This window comes from Salmo salar, chromosome 27, assembly GCF_965601325.2.
Source record: "Salmo salar chromosome 27, fSalSal1, whole genome shotgun sequence".
NCBI lineage: Eukaryota > Metazoa > Chordata > Actinopteri > Salmoniformes > Salmonidae > Salmo > Salmo salar.
The window spans coordinates 2031692-2050157 of NC_138317.1; the positions used below are offsets into that span (position 1 = coordinate 2031692).

The 18466-nt window shown below is 41.3% G+C and overlaps 1 protein-coding gene across 1 annotated transcript in view; it reads left to right on the forward strand.

The window, feature by feature from the left end:
* Positions 1-11895, forward strand: part of LOC123730992 (acyl-coenzyme A thioesterase 1-like) — a 60725-nt gene extending 48830 nt beyond the window's left edge. Inside the window, exons 2-3 of the mRNA XM_082970063.1 lie at positions 10871-11073; positions 11311-11895. Of these exons, the coding sequence (XP_082826189.1) occupies positions 10871-11073; positions 11311-11895 (788 nt within the window). The remainder of the gene's footprint in view (positions 1-10870; positions 11074-11310) is intronic.
* The last annotated feature ends 6571 nt before the right edge of the window (positions 11896-18466 follow it).

Here is an 18466-nt window from a genome sequence, read left to right on the forward strand (position 1 = left end):
CCACGGGTGGCACGCTAGCGTCCCACCTAGCCCATAGAGGTTAAAGAGCTCAGCTATGTGCTTCTTGTCAGTAACAACCACATCATCAACATTAAGGGACATGGGCAGCTGTGAGGAGGTAGGTTTATTCTCCAGGTCTTTAACCATTTTCCAGAACTTCTTGGGGTTAGACTCACAGAGAGAGAACTGCTCCTTAAACAGCTGCAGACTGAATGTTCCTGTGTAGTCTTCTTTGAGAGAGAGAGTTTCAGAGTTTCTAACCATTTCATACATTTCAGCTCATGCTGTCGGTCACGCTGGTCTAGTGTAGAGTCTAACCATATTACACGTCTGGCTTACTGTCCGTATACTGGTCTAGTCTTGTAGTTTTTAAACCATTTGTAACGTATTCAGCTGGAGCTGAACGTATACTGGTCTGTTGAGAGTTCAACCTGTGGATGGTCCTCATGTTCTCTGGTCTAATGTACATTTCGTTAGGAGTCCTTTTATACACTCTGGCAAAAGGGCAGTTCCATTACGTTTGGCATAATGTCTGTGCTCATGTGGGCATGGTTACTGACAGGATAAACTTTATATATATATATTATTTCTCATTTTGAAGGATAAGATGACATTTCATTTTCTCACAAAATAGTTTCATATTTAATCATGTAAGTTCCACAGCATTTAGATGTAAATCTAAGAACTGGGAAATATACACATTCAGAGATACAGTTATGTTGTTCTACTGTCCTTAGTTACATCACAAATTAGTCACGAATTTTACATGATTGTTCTTTGAGTCCCCCCCCCCCCACCATTTCAACATTCTTTATATTAGAAATATTGTTTCATTCTCCACTTTTGGATGATGGAGTTTTGGCAGGAAGAATGTCTTTGTTCCCCAGAGGTTCTCTCCCTCAATACTCCATGACAGTGAAGGGAAAGTTTCTGCAAGGAATTTACGACCTGTCGTTAAGTCATAAAAACAGGCTAACTTCTTCCCCTCCCCTCCCTCTCCTGTGGAAAAGATAGAGGGTCCTTTGATCCATTGTCAGGAGTGTCATGACACCCCTGAGTCAATACTTTGTAGAACCACCTTTGGCAGAGATTACAGGTCATTTTGGACATGTCTGCATCAGCTTTGTACATCTGAATATGGGGATTTTCTCACATTCTTCCTTGCAGATTTTCTCAAGCTCTGTTAAATAAGATGGGGAGCGGCGGATAACAGCAATCTTCAAGTCTTTCCACAGATTTCCAATGGGATTCACGTCTAGGCTTTGGCTGGGCCACTCAACGACTTTCACATTCTTGTTCTGAAGCCATTCCAGCATTGCTTCGGCTGTATGCTTGGGGTCATTGTCCTGTTGGAACATACATTTTTGCCCGAGTCTAAGGTTGTTTGCACTTATTAAGGTTTTGCGTGTATTTGGCTCCATTTATTGTTCCCTCTATCACTACCAGTCTCCCAGTCCCTGCTGCTGAAAAGCAAACCCATAACATGATGCTGCCACTGCAGTGCTTCATTGTAGGGATGTTGTTAGACAGATGATGAGCTGTGTCAAGTTTTCTCCAGACATACCACGCCAAATCGTCTCATCAGACCACAGAATCTTTTACCTTAATATCTCAGAGTATTATTATGTGCCTTTTTGCAAACTCCAAGCATGCTGTCATGTGCCTTTTTCCCAAGAGTGGCTTCTTTCTGGCCACTCTCGCATAAAGAACAGATTGGTAAAGTGCTGTTGAGACTTTTCATTTAGGTTCAACACAACAGTAAGTGTACACCTGACAGAATTGAACATATATCAGTAATATGGTAGTAGATCAGACACTCTCTTAGGTTAGGTTGTGTTACTACTGTTTTACTTACACTGATTTGTGCCACTCTGGTTTTGAACGGGAATCAAGAAGTGTAGGATGGTAGGGACTAGTACTACAGTGGTTTATGTTCATTTAAAACTGTATTGTACAGTCGTGCTATCCAGAATTTGCCCCGTCTTTCGGGGTCCATTCAGATAAGCATTATTCTCAAGGTGAAGCTTGCTGTTGGCTTTTGTGGGCGTGTACCAGAAACTCTCATGTTCTATCCAATCCAATCAACCGACTCTTATTATTCAAACCCTGATTGACTATAGACAGAAGACAGGCCCAAAATAGACCTCCTGATGCTTCTTTTCTTTCAATACTTTCAAGCAACACAAAACTTTGGCTTCAAGCCCTAACTACCTGTCTGGACTCTTCTTCCCAAATTAAACCTAAACCAAAGTTGTGTACTGGACTGTGCAGTCAGAGCCAGATGAGGCTGGTTTTAGTGCATAAGCTTGAGCAATACTTGTCAAAAGTAGTGCACTTTGATGGGAAACGTGCCTTTTGGGACGTAGACATTTACTTGCTGATACTACTGTACAAGGTGTCATCTCTGTAATAATGATGGCAATGGGCAATCATAGAGATGCAAAACCATAATCAACATCAGCTTTATCTACGGCATCATGGGGTAGTGGATGACCATTGATATTTAATGAGACGAATTAACACTTTTGATACCCAATTCCCTATAGAGTGCACTACCAATGCCTCGTCAAAAGTATTTCACTATGTAAGGAATAGGGTGCCATTTGGGACTTAGACTTAGTTGTCCATGACTCTTAGTAATACTCCCATATGGGTCCATAGGTAGGACAGTCTGTCTATGTGCAGTGGAAACTTACTTGCTCACTTTTCACAAATCAACACTTTTCTATTTTTATATCAATCTTGCTGAGGTGTTTTTTTTTCTTAATATCTCTGAATATGCTTGAAAGACGAGGAAAGGGGTTGAGTTAGCTTGATACTTGAGCACAAACTGAAACTGCAAACCATGTGATGAGGAGAGGGAATTGGGGGGAGATATAAACTGAAACTGCATTCAAACCGAGCTTTTAGCACGTCATAACTACTGATCTATAATCTCTAGATCTAGATGTAAAATACCAATAACATAAGCCACCAGATGATACCAGCTGGAGAGTTGTGGAGATATAAGGGATGTCTGACCTGCTCGCTAAGCCTCTGATTAAAATGAATGGCTATTTATCTTCAGAAAGGAGAAGGGACACTGTAATTGACTCGACTGGTTGAACTTTGATCTCTATTAGACTTCTTCCACTGACTGAACGAGTCCGAGATGCTGACTTACACTGACTGGGTTGTTCTTGATACATTTTTATTTTACCTTTTGGTTTATTTCAATGAAAAATGATAATTATAAGTGTTAAGACGTATTCCGTGTAAGACGATTTGAACCTTTGACTTTCCATACCATCCAGCAGGTCAAAGAACAACTGAAAATAGCGAATCACTCAGAAAAACGAATCGTGACTATAGTCATTAAAAATAGTATTTCAAAAATAACGAATCGATCGCGAACTGCACGTCACTCATTTCGACCTTTTTCAAAAGTAGGCGAGAGGATGCAGGTGAATACAAATCTAATTGATAAAAGGCCTTTCTTTAAAAGTTCAGACAATCACAGTCCTATCTCAACCAAAACTACAAGGAAAAAGTATGCATCCATGACAAAGTGAGTACAGCAATCTTGTTATAATAGGCGATTGTATATCCTTCCTTAACGCAGTTTCTGATAGCATTTAGGCAACCACTGCCATTGTGGTAACAAGAGCAAGCAAATCAAGGTCAAGTAGGCTACAAGCCAACTTTTGGTTAACAATTCCTTTTAACTCCTGTGATTGAGGTGCAACAATTTAATTGATATTCTGTTTAGATTAAGATATTTATATTCAAGGTCATATTCAAGGTCATGATTATTATTTACACCAGAAGGTTTGTGCATTTATTTATGTTAGCTATCACAGGGGAACAGAAGCACATTCTGAACACCACCTAACAGTTAACCTGTTGGGGATAGGGGGCAGTATTTGCACGGCAAGATAAAAAACGTACCCGATTTAATCTGGTTACTACTCCTGCCCAGTAACTAGAATATGCATATAATTGTTTGATTTGGATAGAAAACACCCTAAAGTTTCTAAAACTGTTTGAATGGTGTCTGTGAGTAAAACAGAACTCATTTGGCAGGCCAAAACCTGAGAAGATTCCAAACAGGAAGCGCTCTCTCTGACCATTTCATGGCCTTCTTGATCATCTCTAACCAAAACAGGGGATCTCTGGCATGACGTGACATTTTCTAACGCTCCCACAGGCTCTCAGAAGGCGCCAGAACGATGAATGGTGGCTTTGCAGGCCATGGCTGAAAAACATTAGCGCATTTTGTAAGTGGTCGATCTGAGGACAATGAGACTGGAGGCGCGTGCACGAGCCGACACCATGTTTACTTTCTCTCTCTTTGAACGAAAACAACGACTCCCGGTCGGAATATTATCGCTTTTTTACGAGAAAAATAGCATAAAAATAGATTTTAAACAGCGGTTGACATGCTTCGAAGTACGTAATGGAATATTTTGAATTTTTTTGTCACGAAACGCGTCGGGCGCGTCACCCTTCTTTACCCATCGGATAGTGTCTTGAACGCACGAACAAAACGCCGCTATTTGGATATAACTATGGATTATTTGGAACCAAACCAACATTTGTTATTGAAGTAGAAGTCCTGGGAGTGCATTCTGACGAAGAGCAGAGGTCTCGAGCGTATAGCTGGCACAACCCTTCCTGGCTGGATGCTTACTTTTGCCCGGCAAACGCGGGGAGCTGGCACAGGACGAAGTGGGCTGTGAATACGCACTGGCGACACAGTGCACAGCGCCGGCGCAGGATATCCTGGACCGAGAAGGCGAACTGGAGACCAGGAGCGCTGAGCTGGCACCACCCTTCCTGGCTGAATGCTCAACCTAGCACGGCAAATACGGGGCACGGGCACAGATTGCACCGGGCTGTGATTGCGCACTGGCGACACAGTGCGCATCACCGCATAACACGGTGCTTGCTTCTTCACTTGCTCCCCGTGGTAAGCACGGGGTGTTGGCTCAGGTCTCCACCCTGACTCTGCCAATCTCCCCATTTGCCCCCCCAATTTTGTTTTTGGGGCTGCCTCTCGCACTTGCCTCGTGGTTGGTATAATGCCTCGTAGTATTGCCGTTCCGCTCTTGCTGCCTCGATTTCTTCTTTCAGACAGCGATACTCCCCAGCCTGACTCCAGGGTCCTTTCCCGTCCAGAATTTCCTCCCAAGTCCATTCCTGTTTCTCCTGGGCACCCTGCTTGGTCCTTTGGAGGTGGGTGATTCTGTCACGGATGTCGAAAAGAGAAGAGGATCAAAATGCAGCGTGTGTCGTTCCACATTTTATTTACACTGTGAAACTATGCAATACATAAATACAATGAATGAAGAAAAAAAAATGTGACGCAGAGATGAACACATACACTACTCAAAATTAATCACCCACAAAACCCAGGTGGAAAAACCCATACTTAAGTATGATCTCCAATTAGAGACAACAAGGGCCAGCTCCCTCTAATTGGAGATCATCCCAAACAAAACCCCAACATAGAAATACAAAACTAGAACCTAAATATAGAACTAGAAAACATAGAATAAAAAAACCCTATCACGCCCTGACCTACTCTACCATAGAAAATAACATCTTTCTATGGTCAGGACGTGATATCACGGTTGTCGAAAGGAGAAGCGGACCAAAGTGCAGCGTGTGTGTCGTTCCACATTTTATTTACACTGTGAAACTATGCAATACATAAATAAACTGAATGACAAAAATAACAAACTGTGACACAGAGGCGAAACATACACTGACTCAAAGATAATCTCCCACAAACCCAGGTGGGACAAACACCAACTGACCCTGTACTTTGTTGAAACACCTTTGGCAGCGATTACAGCCTCAAGTCGTCTTGGGTATGATGCTACAAGCTTGGCACACCTGTATTTCTCCTATTATTCTCTGCAGATCCTCTCAAGGTCTGTCAGGTTGGATGGCGAGTGTCGCTGCACAGATATTTTCAGGTCTCTCCAGAGATGTTAGATCGGCTTCAAGTCCGGGCTCTGGCTGGGCCACTCAAGGACATTCAGAGACTTGTCCCAAAGCCACTCCTGTGTTGTCTTGGCTGTGTGCTTAGGATCTTTGCCCTGTTGGAAGGTGAACCTTCACCCCAGTCTGAGGTCCTGATCGCTCTGGAGCAGATTTTCATCAAGGATCCCTCTGTACCTTACTCCGTTCATCTTTCCTTCTATCCTGACTAGTCTCGCTGTCCCTGCCGCTGAGAAACATCCCCACAGCATGATGCTGCCACCACCATGCTTCACCGTAGGGATGGTGCCAGGTTTCCTCCAGACGTGATGCTTGGCATTCAGGCCGAAGAGTTCAATCTTGGTTTCATCAGACCAGAGAATCTTGTTTCTCATGGTCTGAGAGTCCTTTAGGTGCCTTTTGGCAAACTCCAAGCGGGCTGTCGTGCTTTTTTACTGAGGAGTGGCTTCGGTAGGGCCACTCTCCCATAAAGGCCTGATTGGTGGAGTGCTGCAGAGATGGTTGTCCTTCTGGAAGGTTCTCCCATCTCCACAGAGGAGCTCTGGAGGTCTGTTAGTGTGACCATTGGGTTCTTGGTCACCTCCCTGACCAAGGCCTTCCTCCCCCAGATTGCTCAGTTTGGCCAGGCGGCCAGCTCTAGGAAGAGTCTTGGTATTTCCAAACTTCTTCCATTTAACCTCTAGGGGCTAGGGGGCAGTATTTTCACGGCCGGATGAAAAACGTACCCAATTTAAACAGGCTACTACTCTGGCCCAGAAAATGTAATATGCATAGTATTAGTAGATTTGAATAGAAAACACTCTGAAGTTTCTAAAACTGTTTGAATGGTGTCTGTGAGTATAACAGAACTCATATGGCAGGCACAAAATCTGAGAAAAATTTTATCAGGAAGTGGGAGAATTTAGAAATGTAGTTTTTGTTTAGAATCCCTTGGAAAACTACAGTGACATAGGATTTACGTTACACCTCCTAACTCTTCCATTGGCTGTCAACAATCTTTATGAACAGGTTTCAACCGTCATCTGTTACCGGGCAGATCATTTTGGCTCAGTCAATCATTGGCCAGTCTGAGGAGAGGTGTCTTATGATGCGCGTACACGTGACGTCATCATTTTTTAATTTTTCCTCTGGGATGAATAGCTATTGCCCGGTTGTAAAATTATCGCAATTTTATGTAAAAAAAATACCCTAAAGGATTGATTGTAAACATCGTTTGATGTGTTTCTACAAACGGTAATGGAACTTTGAACATTTCGTCTATGGATTTGCATCCACGCCACATGGCATTGTAAAGTGTTCTGGATGGGTCAACAAAACGGACGTATTTGGACATAAATGATGGACTTTGCAGAACAAATGAACATTTCTTGTGGAAGTGGGTGCCCATCCGAGTGCATTCCGCCGAAGATCAGCAAAGGTAAGTAAATATTTCGAACATATTGTTAGAGATTTGTTGACGCCGTGGTTGTAGGCTAACTGTATAGCTTAGCATTGAAGGCTAAGTTCTGTACTCAGAATATTGAACAATGTGCTTTTTCCATAACGTTATTTTGAAATCTGACAAAGTGGTTGCATAAAGGAGTAGATTATCTCTAATTCTTTAAATAATTGTTATAACATTTTTCAACGTTTATGAGTTCTTCCGTAAATTAAATGTGCCTATTCACCGGAGGTTATGGGGAGAAAACATTTTCTGAACGTCACGCGCCAATGTAAAAATTGGGTTTTTGGATATAAATATAAACTTGATCGAACAAAAAATGCATGTATTGTCTAACATGATGTCCTAGGAGTGTCATCTGATGGAGATTGTCAAAGGTTAGTGCTTAATTTTAGCTGTATATCTGGTTTTGTGATGGCTATCGTGCTTGGAAAATTGCTTTTTTTTCTTTGCTGAGGTGCTATGCTAAAATAATCTAATGTTTTTCTTTCACCGTAAAGCCTTTTTGAAATAAGACAATGTGATTGGATTAACGAGTTGAGTATCTTTAAAATGCCGTATAATACTTGAATTTTAATTTTGAGATTATTTTGTTTTGAATATCACGCCGTGCTATCTCACAGGTTGTTGTCCAACCAATCCCGTTAGCGGGATTGTAGCCTCAAGATGGAGGACACTGTGTTCTTGGGGACCTTCAATGCTGCGTAATTTTTTTGGTACTCTTCCCCAGATCTGTGCCTCGACACAATCCTGTCTCAGAGCTCTACGGAAAATTCCTTTGACCTCATGACTTGGTTTTTGCTCTGACATGCACTGTCAACAATTATCGCAATGAACCACCAGAGGACCACAGAATAATACCTGATAAAACCCTGAGATGACTTGTAAACAGTGTTGTGACTTGACTTTAACTGTCACATTCCTCGTATTCTCCCTCATCGGAAGATATGTCGAAATCACTCGATGACCAATACGCAGCAGGTTGACTGTTCCACATCATATTTATTTTAGATGGAAACGACAAAACAAAATAAACACGCAGAGGAGAAAGGTGACAGTTTCACAGGTGAAACGAAACACAGTGCAAAATTACAATTACCCACAAAAATCAAACACAAACACACCCCACTATATGGGACTCTCAATCAAAGGCAGATAGACAACACCTGCCTTCAACTGAGAGTCCCAACCCCAATTAACCCAACAGACATACACTCACTAAACTCCACATAGAAATACCTAACCTAGAACCTACCCCAACACTCACAACCCCACTATACCATAACCAAACATAACTGCCACGTCCTGACCAAATATAATACAAAAAAACCTAAGTATATGGTCAGGACGTGACATTAACATTAATATGAAGACTGTTATTTATCTAATTACCTAAATATGTAACATTTTTAGCAATTTAAATTAATCATGTAACAATTAACTAATTTGGAACTGGGGCACTACGAGAGCAGTTCTTTAGAGTTACCATTTCCCAAATTAAACTCTAAAGATCTTTACCTATCACATCTATAAACAGTCAACTTATTCATTTTAACCTCGTATCATATCATCATTCTGAAGAGTCGTAACCTCCTTGCATCTGCAAAAGGCCCGAGCCTTACTTATGATTCAGTACTACACAAATTGGTGTAATAATTTATTTCCTAGGTAATTAAATGGTAACACAGGATAAACATACACACTTAATATGTTAAAAACAGGTCAGTAGTGGACTGACAACAATATGGCTGCTTGTTACAAAAGACATGGAGAGGGTGAGAGAGGGACATAGACACTTAACGTTGGTACATTTAGAAACTACTCTCACTTAAAGTACTCCTATACTTTGCACATAGACTGCCGTCCGCTTGGAGTAAGCAATCATGAATGTAAACGCCGCAATAAAATAAACTTCCTCTCACTGTCAACTGCATTTATTTTCAACAAACTTAACATGTGTAAATATTTGTATGAACATAACAAGATTCAACAAATGAGACAAAAACTGAACAAGTTCCACAGACATGTGACTAACAGAAATTGAATAATGTGCCCCTGAACAAATGGGGGGTCAAAATCAAAAGTAACAGTCAGTATCTGGTGTGGCCACCACCAACTGCAGTGCATCTCCTCCTCATGGACTGCACCAGATTTGCCAGTTCTTGCTGTGAGATGTTACCCCAATCTTCCACAAAGGCACCTGCAAGTTCCCAGACATTTCTCGGGGGAATGGCCCTAGCCCTCACCCTCCGATCCAACAGGTCCCAGATGTGCTCAATGGATTGAGATCTGGGCTCTTCACTGGCCATGAACAATTACATTCCTGTCTTGCAGGAAATCCCGCACAGAACGAGCAGTATGGCTGGTGGCATTGTCATGCTGGAGGGTAATGTCAGGATGAGCATACCGGAAGGGTACCACATGAGGGAGGAGGATGTCTTCCCTGTAACGCACAGCATTGAGGTTGCCTGCAATGACAACAAGCTCAGTCCGATGATGCTGTGACACACCCCAGACCATGACAGACCCTCCACCTCCAAATCAATCCCGCTCCAGAGTGCAGGCCTCGATGTAATGTTCATTCCTTCGATGAGAAACGCAAATTCGACTATCACCCCTGGTGATACAAAACCGCGACACGTCAGTGAAGAGCACTTTTTGCTAGTCCTGTCTGGTCCAGGGACGGTGGGTTTGTGCGAATAGGCGATGTTGTTGCCGGTGATGTCTGGTGAGGACCTGCCTTACAACCGGCCTACAAGCCCTCAGTCCAGCCTCTCTCAGCCTATTGCGGACAGCCTGAGCACTGATGGAGGGATTGTGCAATCCTGGTGTAACTTGGGCAGTTGTTGTTGCCATCCTGTACCTGTCCCGCAGGTGTGATGTTCGGATATACCGATCCTGTGCAGGTGTTGTTACACATGGTCTGCCACTGTGAGGATGATCAGCTGTCCGTCCTGTCTCCCTGTAGCACTGTCTTAGGCATCTAACAGTACGGACATTGCAATTTATTGCCCTGACCACATCTGCAGTCCTCATGCCTCCTTTCATTATGCCTGAGGCATGTTCACTCAGATGAGCAGGGACCCTGGGCATCTTTCTTTTGGTGATTTTCAGTAGAACGGCCTCTTTAGTGTCCTAAGTTTTCATTACTGTGACCTTAATTGCCTACCGTCTGTAAGCTGTTAGTGTCTTAACGACTCTTCCACAGGTGCGTGTTCATTAATTGTTTATTGTTCATTGAACAAGCATGGGAAACAGTGTTTAAACCCTTTACAATGAAGATCTGTGAAGTTATTTGGATTTTTACAAATTATTTTTGAAAGAACAGTGTCCTAAAAAAGGGACGTTTATTTTTTTGCTGAGTTTATTAGAAGTTGGTATTTACCATCAACGTGATGTGTGCTGATTTTCAATGTTTTAAAGTGTATATTTCCTTCTTTACAGAAATAGGTCCACACCCAGCTGTTTTAGACCTATACACATATGGAAGAGGTCTATCTGAAGCTAGAGCTTCTCTACTTGCCAACAGAGGTTTTGTGGTCTTTACAGTGTCATTATATGGGTATGATGATAATCATAAAAACATGACCAAGATCCATCTGGAGTATTTTGAGGAGGCGATTCAGTTCTTGAAAAATCAGCCGCAGGTCAGCATTAAATAATCCTCTGATTTGATTTTATTTCCATATTTTTGATTTTACTTTACAGCACGAATTAAAGGAGTAACATGGTAATAATGTGAAAATTTGTTCTAATTGCTTACAGTTTATTCATTGATTTGTAATTACTTCAATATTACTTCAAATCACTCGTCTTTCATGGAAACAGTACTACCTGAATGTCTTATGGTCGGTGCTTTATTTGCTGTCCTTTTATCTTTTAAGGTTTGCGGCTCTGGATTAGGTTTGTTATCACTGTCCAAAAGGGGTTATCTAGCACTGTCCATTGCCACTTTTCTGCCAGGCATTGCTGCTACCGTATGGATCAATGGTTGCAATGCCAATGCCATGATTCCTCTTCACTACAAAGGCACAGCCCTAATGCTTGATACCAAAAGAGTCTTTGCTACCAAGTCAGGGGCCTTAAATGTGAAATATGTTATTAATGACCCCATGGCAGTGGAGAATCAGGCAATGCTCATCCCAATTGAGAGAGCCAATGGAAGGTTTCTCTTTGTTGCTGCAGAGGATGACCAAAACTGGGACAGTTGTTATTTTGCAGATCAGGCAATGCAACAACTAGAGAGTCATGCGAAGGATGATTACGAGTCAGTATTTTACCCTGGGGCAGGACACTACTACATGCCCTTCTGCCCGTCCAGTATTCATGGTGTTATCGGAAAGCCTGTTGTGTGGGGAGGTGTGCCCAGGTCCCACGCAGCAGCAGAGGTCGACCTTTGGAGGAGGATTCAGGAGTTCTTTAGAACTAACCTGGCAAACAATAGCAACTTGAGTAAAGCCAAGTTATAAAATGTTGAAATGAAAACTGGATAAATATGTGGTGCTTAATGTTTTGCTGTGTAGTAGAACTTAACTCATAATGAACATATTTTACATGAGCTTAACTCACAAGTTCAAAATGGCTTGATAATCCATGCCTGACACATTGCCTGCCCCACATTGCCTAATTAAAGTTACCACTAGCAAGTGCACATGTATTAAATGCCTGTTTGGCCCTCTGTACCAGAGGCAGCAAAGCAACCCCACAGAATGATCAAACCTCCCCGTGTTTAACTGAAGGAAGGGTGTTCTTTTCTTTGAATTCTTAAGTTGGTCTTTGGTAAACATAGGAAGATCCCACCTCTGAAAGAGACACACAAAACCCTGATTGAACTTAGCAAAAAAACACCCAAACAAGCCTGAATCCTGGAGGAAATGTTCTTTGGACTGATGAAACAAAATTAGAACTCTTTGGCAATACAAATCATTGCTAGGTTTCCTGACGACCAATTGAAGCATTCAAAGGGGTTGCTTTGCTGCCGCTGGTACTGGGGGCCTTGAACGTGTGCAAGGCGTCATGAAATCAGAAGAGTATTAAGGTGTTTTGGAGTCCAATGTTAAACCCAGTGTACAAAAACTGGGTCTCATTCGAAGGTTGTGTGTCTTCCAGCAGGATAACGACCGCAAACACACATCAAAATGCATGGAATGGTTCAAGAAAAAAACACTGAACTGTTCTGGCCAGCATTGGTCCCGTGTGGCTCAGTTGGTAGATCATGGTGCTTGCAACACCAGGGTTGTGGGTTTGAGTTATTTAGCTATGCAAGTCAGCTAAGAAACAAATTCTTATTTACAATTACGGCCTACTCCAGCAATGCTGGGCCAATTGTGCGCCACCCAATCACAGCCAGATGTGATACAGCCTGAATTTGAACCAGGTACTATAGTGACACCTCTTGCACTGAGATGCAGTGCCTTAGACTGCTGCGCCACTCGGGGAGCCCGAGTGAATTGGAGTGGCCAACATTGGTTCCATGTCTGAATCCCATCAAAAACCTATGGCGACATCTGAAAACAGCAGTTGGTCGAAGGCACCCATCAAACATTTCAGAATTGGAGCAGTCTGCAGCTGAAAAGTTTGTTAAACTTCCAGTAGAAAGGTGCATCAAGCTCATACTACAAGAAACATTTGTGGGCAGTTATTTTGACCAAAGGCTGTGTAACCAAGTATTAGCTCAATGATGGGAATAATTTTGTGTATTAGGTCCATGCCATTTTCTTTTTCTTTTCAAAATGTCTCTTTTCTAAATTGTATACTTAAGTTTCAAAAATAAAAAGTGTTTCTACAATGCTGAAAATTCAATAAAATGGTGTGGAGGCCAACATAAAAAAATATATATATTTAAGAAAAGTGCAAGGGTGTCAATGTATTTCGCCGGAATGTCATTTGAGAAAGTTATTCAAAGTTGGGATATGTTTTACATATTGGCTTTATTTATGCCCTGTCATATTCCAAAGAAGCATACTATTTAGTTTTTTTTCCTTAGTGCCTCTGAATACACTGTGATCTGGTAACATATTTTCAAATTAAAGGTAACTGTTGGGGGGTAACTGTTGAATCCATCTATGGAACTCACTTCCTAATAATACATTTGAAAAGTTTGCAGATTGTAATGAATTTAACATTGGTCAATCCTATTCTTCTGACTTCTTTTCTATTCCTATGGTACTCCTAAAAGTCAATGTATTGTAAACTATCCTGGGTTGTCCATAGTAGGCTACATGACTGGCTGATCTGGCCATCAGGCTGTATTAAAAACATTGGTAGCACTTTACATAACACAAAATAAAGTGGTAATAAGATGGTAACGAGTTCTAGTTACCAAACACAATTTGCTCGGATACCCCTTAATTTCAGTAAAATTATTGTTGCAGGACAGTTACAACACATACTTTAGCCATAGTGTAGACAAGAACTTTGATACATAAATGCAATATCTTCTCTAGTAAATTTGATCATATGCTTGTTCTTACACAGGTAGCCTCTAGATGGCAGCAATGGACAGTTCTATGCACAGTACGCTTTAAATGATAGGATGAAAATACTGTGTTAGTATCTGTGATATGTTAAATGGCAAGTGGCAACAATGGGTAAATCTCATCCTATAGACGAGGAATGTGTTACCCTTCATTAAACAGTAAAGAAATTAGTCACTGTGAACATTTGTGTTTCTCTGTCATGTTTCTGTCTTCAACTACCAATCTCTGAATACTAACGAACCCAATGCACCAATAGGGTTCAACCTGCACCGACATCAAGCGCCATATTAAAAGTAATACCATGTTTGATCTTCATGATTGAAAAAGCAGGATATCCCTAATCTAGAACAAAGATGAGGGTAATTCCAAGCACAGTGTTTTATTGAGCACAGCAGTTCGCTGGTCATTTTTCAGTCACCTGCCACAATAGACAGGTTGGCTGACAACGTCACGAAAATGATGCACGCGCATCGATGTGGCAGGAAGGTGTGTGGTGTTTTGATTTTGAAGGTTGTTATGATTCTGAATGGTCAGATAGCTAGCAACAATGACAAGAAGCTGCCATGTGGGGAATCGTATAGTGCATTCGGGAAAGTATTCAGACCCCTTCCCTTTTTGTTACGTTACAGCCTTACTCTAAAATTGATTAAAATAATATCCTAATCAATCTACACACAATACCCCATAATGACAAAACAAAAACAGGTTTTTGGATATGTTTGCAAATGTATAACAAAAACGATCAAATTTACATAAGTATTCAGACCCAGTATTCTAACGTCTCAAGGATGATCAATGGAAACAGGATGCACTAGAGCTCAAGTTCGTGTCTCATAGCAAAGGGTATGAATAGTTATGTAAATAAGGTATTTCTGTTTTTTCAATTTTTTAATACATTTGCAGACATATTTAAAAACCTGTTTTTACTTTGTTATTATGGGGTGTTGTGTATAGATTGAGGGGAAAAAGCTATTTAATCCATTTTAGAATAAGGCTGTAACATAACAAATTGTGGAAAAAGTCAAGGGGTCTGAATACTTTCCCAATGCACTGTAGCTGGCTCGTTTCAGCTCGTTATATTTTGTTATTGATACCATGTCTTGTTTTGAGATGTTTTCACTGATGTCATGTCTATGCTAATATGGATACAATTTGCTAGCTAGCTAAACAACAACTGCAGCAATGTATTTAAGAGACAAGTGCTCATTGTGCAAACGTATTTATGTTTTCAATAAACATTTGGAGACTAAATGTTGTCAACAGTCAAAGCTAACCCTGTCTGTTTTGCCCCATGTTGTGTACACACCGGTTTTGTTGCTAAACAACTACCCCATCTATAGCACAGAAAACTAGATTCACAGTAAATACAAACTAAGTATTATTAAGGATAGTATACGGTGCCTTCGGGAAAGTATTCAGACCGCTTGACTTTTTCCAGGTTTTGTTACATTTTAGAATAAGACTGTAATGTATTAAATCATTTTTTCCTCATCTACACACAATACCCAATAATTACAAAACGAAAACAGGTTTTAAAAAATGTATTAAAAATAAAAAAAACATACCTTTGCTATGAGACTTGAAATTGAGCTCCGGTGCATCCTGTTTCCATTGATCATCCTTGAAATGTTTCTACAACTTGATTGGAGTCCACCTGTGGTAAATTCAGTTGATTGAACATGATTTGGAAAGGCACACACCTGTCTATATAAGGTCCAACTGTCACGGTTGTCGAAAGGAGAAGCGGACCAAAGTGCAGCGTGTGTGTCATTCCACATTTCATTTACACTGTGAAACTATGCAATACATAAACTAAAGAACAAAACAACAAACCGTGACGCAGAGGTGAAACATACACTACTCAAAAACAATCTCCCACAAACCCAGGTGGAAAAAAACTCTACTTAAGTATGATCTCCAATTAGAGACAACGAGGACCAGCTGCCTCTAATTGGAGATCATCCCAAACAAAACCCCAACATAGAAATAGAAAACTAGAACCTGAACATAGAAATAGAAAACATAGAGAGAAAAAACCTGTCACGCCCTGACCTACTCTACCATAAAAAATAACATATTTCTATGGTCAGGATGTGACACCCACAGTTGGCAGTGCATGTCGGAGCCAAAACCAAGCCATGAGGTTGAAGGAATTGTCCGTAGATCTCAGTGACCGTGTCAAGGCACAGATGTGGGGAAGAGTACCAAAAAATATCTGCAGCATTGAAGCTCCCCAAGAACACAGTGGCCTCCATCATTCTTAAAAGAAAGAAGTTTAGAGTTACCAAGACTCTTCCTCGAGCTGGCCGCCCCGGCCAAACTGAGCAATCGGGGGAGAAGGGCCTTGGTCAGGGAGGTGACCAAGAACCCGATGGTCACTCTGACAGAGCTCTAGAGTTCCTCTGTGGAGATGGGAGAACCTTCCAGATGGACAACCGTCTCTGAAGTACTCCACCAATCAGGCCTTTATGGTAGTGGCCAGACGGAAGCCACTCAGTAAAAGGCACATGACAGCCCACTTGGAGTTTGCCAAAAGGCACCTAAAGACTCTCAGACCATGAGAAACAAGATTCTCTGGTCTGATGAAACCAAGATTGAACTCTTTGGCCTGAATGCCAAGCGTCACGTCTGGAGGAAACCTGACATCCTCCCTACGGTGAAGCATGGTGGTGGCAGCATCATGCTGTGGGGATGTGTTTCAGAAGCAGGGATTGGGAGACTAGTCAGGATCGAGGCAAAGATGAACGGAGCAAGGTACAGAGAGATCCTTTTTGAAAACCTGCTCCAGAGTGCTCAGGACCTAAGACTGGGGTGAAGGTTCACCTTTCAACAGGACAACGCCCCTAAGCACACAGCCAAGACACACAGGAGTGGCTTCGGGACAAGTCGCTGAATGTCCTTGAGTGGCCCAGCCAGAGCCCGGACTTTAACCCGATCGAACATCTCTGTTGGGACCTGCAAATAGCTGTGCAGCGACGCTCCCCAACCAACCTGACAGAGCTTGAGAGGATCTGCAGAGAAGAATGGAAGAAACTCCCCAAATACAGCTGTGCCAAGATTGTAGCGTAATACCCAAGAAGACTCGAGTCTGTAATTGCTGCCAAAGATGCTTCAACAAAGTACTGAGTGAAAGGGTCTGAATACTTATGTAAATGTGATATATATGTTTTAAATGTTTAATAAATTGGCTAAAAATTCTAAACTGTTTTTTCTTTTTCAATTATGGGGTATTGTGTGTAGATTGAGGGGGGGAAATGATTTAATGACTTGTAGAATAAGGCACTGTATGATAAGATACCTAAGTCTCAACATCTGGAGCTCTTTGGCACTGACTTAGTTAACAGTTTACTGTAGACAGGACAGCAGTTACACCATAGGTTTAAGATACACCACTTGGGAAAATATGGATAATGGGAAAACAAAATGTTTTAGATATCACAGAGGGAGATTTCTATAATTGCAGGAAAACCTTTTGGAAGGCTACAATCTCCTGGGTGGTGATGGTGTAAGTCAGCCATTTTGAGCCACTGCTGAGATGCTGAGTGTGGTTAGTCGCAAGGTTGGGCAGTTTGACTCCAAATGTAGAAAAAGTATCTGTAGCCACACAGAGATACTGTATCTGTGACTCGTCCTGGTCTAGACCTCTGTGTTATCATTACAAATCTGTATCTCTAAGGCTGCATTTACACAGGCAGCCCAATTCCGATCTTTTGCCAGTAATTGGTCTTTTGACCAGTCAGATCAGATATTTTACCAATAGTTGGGCAAAGATCAGAATTTGGCTGCTTGTGTAAACGCAGCCTAACAGGTGCAGTAAAATAAGATTATCACTAATATCCAAATCTGTAACTCTACATGTGTGTAGGTCGGTGGAAATCCCCGTCAACTGAGGATGAGTGACCATTTATAGTTCGGTGGAAATTATCCAACCATTATTATGAAGAAATTATGTTGAAATAATAATATACTACATTCATCAATCTGACTCCAATATTTTGTAAATAAATGCAACAGGCCCTGTGTGTCTCTGGAGAAATATAGTGAAGGTAGCGAACCTTGCATCACCACTTAGTATGACTATAATGAACATGTGTTTAACTTGCACCATTATAAAGGGACTAGATACAAATAGCTAATCCTGGCGACCAATGCTCTAGCATTAATTTATTGAGGCAAGCCGATCAGAGATGTCAAGTTAGTACCCAAGCATGTGTAGTAGTATAATTAACATCTACCAGTAGATACACTCAATTCTAAGCTTATAGTCAGTCAAATAATGACTCTGTAAAACAAGGAATGCATTCACTCAATTCAACTAATATCCTTTATTTGTCATGAACTAAATAATTAACACTCAAACAATTAGTGTACATGACGTACATGATACATTACAGACTACTCAGAGTAAATGACTATTATCAATAGGTTAAGACTTAGCGTGGTTACATGTCTTCAATTCAGATGAATCTCTAAGAGAAAAAAACTATGTGCGTGATACACACAGGAGCTTGGTAGCAAGTTCTCAAAGTATGAACAAATTCACTGTCATTTTAACCAAATT